Source organism: Gastrolobium bilobum, unplaced genomic scaffold (assembly GCF_033153095.1).
Source record: "Gastrolobium bilobum isolate Gb01-03AN ecotype WA unplaced genomic scaffold, APGP_CSIRO_Gbil_v1 utg8278, whole genome shotgun sequence".
Classification (NCBI taxonomy): domain Eukaryota; kingdom Viridiplantae; phylum Streptophyta; class Magnoliopsida; order Fabales; family Fabaceae; genus Gastrolobium; species Gastrolobium bilobum.
Genome location: NW_026896151.1, coordinates 196,024 through 200,822, shown reverse-complemented (window position 1 = coordinate 200,822; position 4,799 = coordinate 196,024). Strand labels below are relative to the sequence as shown.

At 40.7% G+C, this 4,799-nt stretch overlaps 1 protein-coding gene across 2 annotated transcripts; it reads left to right on the top strand.

The window, feature by feature from the left end:
* The first annotated feature begins 230 nt into the window (after nt 1-230).
* LOC133298030 (LEAF RUST 10 DISEASE-RESISTANCE LOCUS RECEPTOR-LIKE PROTEIN KINASE-like 1.4) lies at nt 231-2,736 on the top strand. 2 transcript variants are annotated; one of them, XM_061497268.1, is made up of 5 exons: nt 231-413; nt 485-1,300; nt 1,397-1,471; nt 1,559-1,627; nt 1,801-2,736. In XM_061497268.1, exons 1-5 carry the CDS (start codon nt 236-238, stop codon nt 2,601-2,603), a joined length of 1,941 nt encoding a protein of 646 aa, XP_061353252.1. In that variant the 5' UTR covers nt 231-235; the 3' UTR covers nt 2,604-2,736. The 2 variants fall into 2 exon arrangements, with proteins under 2 accessions (XP_061353252.1, XP_061353251.1); XM_061497267.1 differs by having other exon boundaries at nt 1,559-1,651.
* The last annotated feature ends 2,063 nt before the right edge of the window (nt 2,737-4,799 follow it).

The window sequence follows — 4,799 nt, the reverse complement described above, 5'->3', positions numbered from 1 at the left end:
GGAATTTTTTGTAGGTGGGCCTGTCCATTGTCCACTCTGCCTGTGCATTTTTCACCCTTCAAACCCATTGGACTATCGTGTGAGGGGCATGTTAGATAATAGTATAAACCATTAAAAAGCCTTCATCCACCAATTTAAACTTTTGGGTTGAATTGATCTTTACAATCAAAGCATAGGAATGCTTGATTGAAAAAATATTCAATAATATTTGCACTTCTCTCACAGTTTAAGCCTTATGAGGTTGGGGTGTGATCTCTTGCAACACTGCTTCACTAGCTCTTCTTCTGATACATTTCCAAAGGATGAAAAGTTGAAGTGGCAAATCTTCCACTATAACGAACTTGCCAAAGCCACAAACAATTTTGATCGATGTAATTGTCGTGGATGGGGAGACTTGGACACAGTATATTATGGTAAGAGACTTTAATATAAGAAATGTGATTGATTAGATTTAATTTCTTTTGATGGTATACTCTTCTTTTAGGCAAACTTGACAATGGATTAGAGATTGCAATTCAACGCTTTCATGAAGAAAAGCGCCAAACATTTCAACAGTTCATCAATGAAAATATGATCCTAAATTACTTGCCCCACAAAAATCTTGTGACGATTTATGGGCGCACCTCTGATGAGGAATCCATGCTAGTACATGAATACCTCTCCAATGGCACTCTTGCTGGTCATCTTCAATGTGAAATTGCAGAAAGCAGCACGTTACCTTGGCTTACCCGATTGGATATTGCCATTGATACTGCAAAAGCATTGGTCTATCTTCACTCTCATGGCATCATCCACTCTGATATAACTTCAAGCAATATTCTCCTAGATAAGAACTTTTGTGCTAAAATTTCTAACTTTCTATTATCAAGGAAACATCCAGAGGGAGTTTCTGCCAATGCTACTACACATGTTGCAAGTGATATAATAGGAACATGTGGTTATATAGATCCGGAGTATCAGCAACATGGCTGTCTTAGCGTACAAAATGATGTGTATAGTTTTGGGGTGGTGTTGATTGAACTTATATCATCAAAGCTTGTTAATTATTGGGAAGGGAGTGACGGTGATAGCTTTGCTACTATTGTAAGTAGAAAAATCCAAAACCAATCATTGGAGGAGCTAGTGGATCCAAGACTTGGCTTCCAATCAGACCATATCATCAAGAAGACAATAATTGCTGTAGCAGAGCTTGCAACTCGTTGCTTGCAATGTCCACTAGAGCTAAGGCCATACATGGTACAGGTGCTAGGGACTCTCCAGTCTGTAAGACCTAAGAAAGATAAAGAAAAACCGAAAAAAGGTGTAAGACCATCTTTTCACCCTTTTCCCACTCTCAACGCTTTCTACTTTCTCTGTTGCTTTGATGTTAAGGCTTGTGTTGATGATTATATTGTAGATTCCATTGAAGACTTAACATTGAATAAAAAGGATGATAGCACTAAGAAAAAAACGAGCAATGACACTGATCAAAGTAAGCAATCAAGTGAGCTACAAGATCTTCATAATGTTAATATTAGTAGGTTTTATTTATGTCTTGTTATAATGGCATCTATCTCAGGTTTCAAATTCTTCAACCTTGCTGAACTGAAAGAAGCCACTGGCGGTTTTAACACTAGTCTCGGAGAGGGTGGGTATGGCACTGTATATTATGGTAAAAAGCTGAAACATCTTTCCTTAGGTCCTCTATTTTGTATAAATTGGAATTAGTACACTTTTTTTTTAAAGATTATATCACGTCTAGAATGTTAATCCCAACAATTTCAACATATATTTCTTCTTATGACATGCTCTTGTGTTTAGGAAAACTTAGAGATGGGCGTAAGGTTGCAGTTAAACGTTTCCATGAAAAGAGTGACAAGACCGTGAAGCAATTCATGAATGAAATTAACATGCTAAGTCTCTTGCAGCATCAAAACCTCGTTTCATTCTATGGATGCACTCATCTAGACAGCAATGAATACCTGCTAGTGTACGAGTATGTCTCAGGTGGCACTCTTTCTAAGCATCTTGATGCATTTTCTGGAAGCAAACTAGCATGGCATACCAGATTGAATATTGCCATTGAGACTGCAACTTCATTGGTATTTCTTCACAATTCAGGTATAATCCACCGTGATGTAAAAGCAAGCAACATTCTGTTGGAAGAGAGTTTTAGAGTTAAAGTGGCAGATTTTGGACTCTCAAGATATTTTCCAGATTTTGTTACCCATGTTTCAACTGTTCCAGTAGGAACTCATGCTTACATAGATCCAGATTATTATCAATCTGGCAGAGTTAGTGACAAAAGTGATGTCTATAGCTTTGGGGTGGTCTTGTTTCAGCTTATATCATCCAAATGCCCAAGTGTCAAGGAGGGAAACGAGTTTGTCACTCTTGCTCACTTTGCAATGAATAAAATCATAAACAAGGCATTGGAGGAGCTCGTGGATCCAAGTCTTGGGTTTGATTCAGACAAAAACATAATGGAAATGATAACAGCTGTGGCAGAGTTAGCATTTCAGTGCGTGCAGTGTCCCAAGGAACTAAGACCATCTATGAAACAGGTGCTAGAGATCCTCAAGGGCATAAGGAAGGGAACATGGGGATTCAACCAGATAACATAGTCTTAATTTCTAGCCAGCAATGCAGGCTCCTGAGGCCATGTATCAAACCATTCATTGTTATTTTGTATGTTATTAGAGTATATGAATCTGAGTGTGAAAAGTAAAAGTCCTTATCAATTATATTGACAATCTCCCATTTGTGTATATGAAATTCTATTGCTCTCATCTTTACATGAAATACAGTTTTATTTATCATAAAACTTTTGATCCATCCAAGTGTGAATTGATTAAAGACTAATGCAGCATTATGAGGATGTGTGCTCTAAGGTGTCATCTATCGTTGGACATTCTTAATTAGTGAATTCAGAACTTCGTATAATTTAAATTGTGTACCTGAAGATCAATAGTCCAATAGATCATATTATTGTAGATGCTGCACGTGGGGAACTCTGTTTGGTCATCCATTTTCTTTTCTTTTTTTTTTAGTAAATTTTCTCATCCCATTATTGTACTAAAGAATTTGAATATTTAAGAATCAATGAACTAAAAAACTTCCTGTATAGAGCATGCAAGTAATTCTTGCTGCACCACTATGAATATGATCCCGCCAAATGATGAAAAAAATATGGCAGAAAAAAAGAGCAAAACCGGACGAACTGGTGTAAAACTAGTAAAAATGTAACATCCCGTTCTAGAACTGGTTTGTTAACATCACGTATGGCATTAGGCGCAGTTACAATCACAACAATTGAATTAAAGTACGGATAAACTTTTTCCTTTTTATTTATAAACGTTTATATTTAAAATCAAACCGTAATTAAAACAATTCCAATAGTTGTAATCATAACTTAAACTATGTGTGGAACACCTAATGTAATTTTATTTAAACCATACGTTACCACTTGTGCCAAGTAGTCCCTTTAGACCAACAAGGCTTACAAATTCATTTTTATTGTTATTCAACACTAAACACATCCACTTTTTAGTTACCTAAGAAGTTTTACACTACTTATATGGTCCTCATCTTCCAATATATTATAGATCTCTTCGTTATCAACGCGTGGGTTCAAACCGCGCTCAAATCGAAGCACCATAGCCCAAGTTATGAATTTTCTACGAAACGAGTGCTGGACCCACTAGGCCCGGCGCGATTAGCGCTAGAACGACGCGATTAGCGCCACGAAACATAAGCTCCCCATACATATGGCGCGAACGGCGCCAACATGGCGCAAATGGCGCTGGGAATGCGTCTTCCCACTGTATCTTGGCGCGATTAGCGCCTCGACGGCGCTAAGGGTGTGCATGATAACCTTCCCGGAATCAATTCTTTTTTAAATTTTGTTTCCAAGAACAAAAATGGATAGGAAACTCGTTTGGTAAAACCGGTTTATTTTTTTGTTCCCGGGAAGAACCGGTTTAATTTTTGTGCTGGGGAACAAAAAAAAGAATAAAAAAATTTCTGCTTTTTTATTCTCTGGCACAAAATGAGAAACACTTATCTCTCTTAATTACTCTCCACTACCACCATCATCTCGACACGACCACCACTACCATTGTCGCTGTTGTCGTCGTACCACCAGTGTCGTTGTCACCACCACCATGATTCCACAGCCACCATCACCACCACCTCCACCCATCACCACTCACCACCACCATATCACCACAAACCACCACCATGCCACCACAACCACAACCACCGCCACTATTGCTGCAGCAACTGTCGTTACCATCACCACCATGCCGCCATCACCGCCACCACCATCACCACAACCATTGTCATCACCACCACCACAATGCCACCGCCACCGCCACTATTGCTCCAGCCAATGCCGTCGCCATCATCACCATGCCACCACCGCCACCAACCACCACCACCATCGTCGTAGCCACTGTCGTCACCACCACCACCATCGCCACCAACTATCACCTTCGTCATTAAAACCACCGCCACTGCCACCGCCACCACCACCGCCACCATGTCATTACCACCACTACCGTCGCCACCACCATCACCACAGCCACTGTCGTCACCACCACCACCACGCCACCACCATCGTTACCACTACCACCGCCGCCGCCACTGCCACTATTGCTCCAGCCACTGCCGTCACAATCACCACCATGCCACCGCAACCAACCACCACCACCGTCGTCGCAGCCACTGCCGTCACCACCATTACCACCGCCACCGCCACCAACTACCACCACCGTCGTCGCAACCACTGTTGTCTCCACCAACTACCACCATCGCCACCA

Bases quoted from the DNA above. Each gene is read 5' to 3' on its own strand.
- LOC133298030 (XM_061497267.1), top strand. From the start codon at position 236: ATGAGGTTGGGGTGTGATCTCTTGCAACACTGCTTCACTAGCTCTTCT. The intron at 414-484 runs GTAAGAGACTTT...CTCTTCTTTTAG, and splicing joins CTTGGACACAGTATATTATG to GCAAACTTGACAATGGATTA. The intron at 1,652-1,800 runs GTAAAAAGCTGA...TCTTGTGTTTAG, and splicing joins GTATGGCACTGTATATTATG to GAAAACTTAGAGATGGGCGT.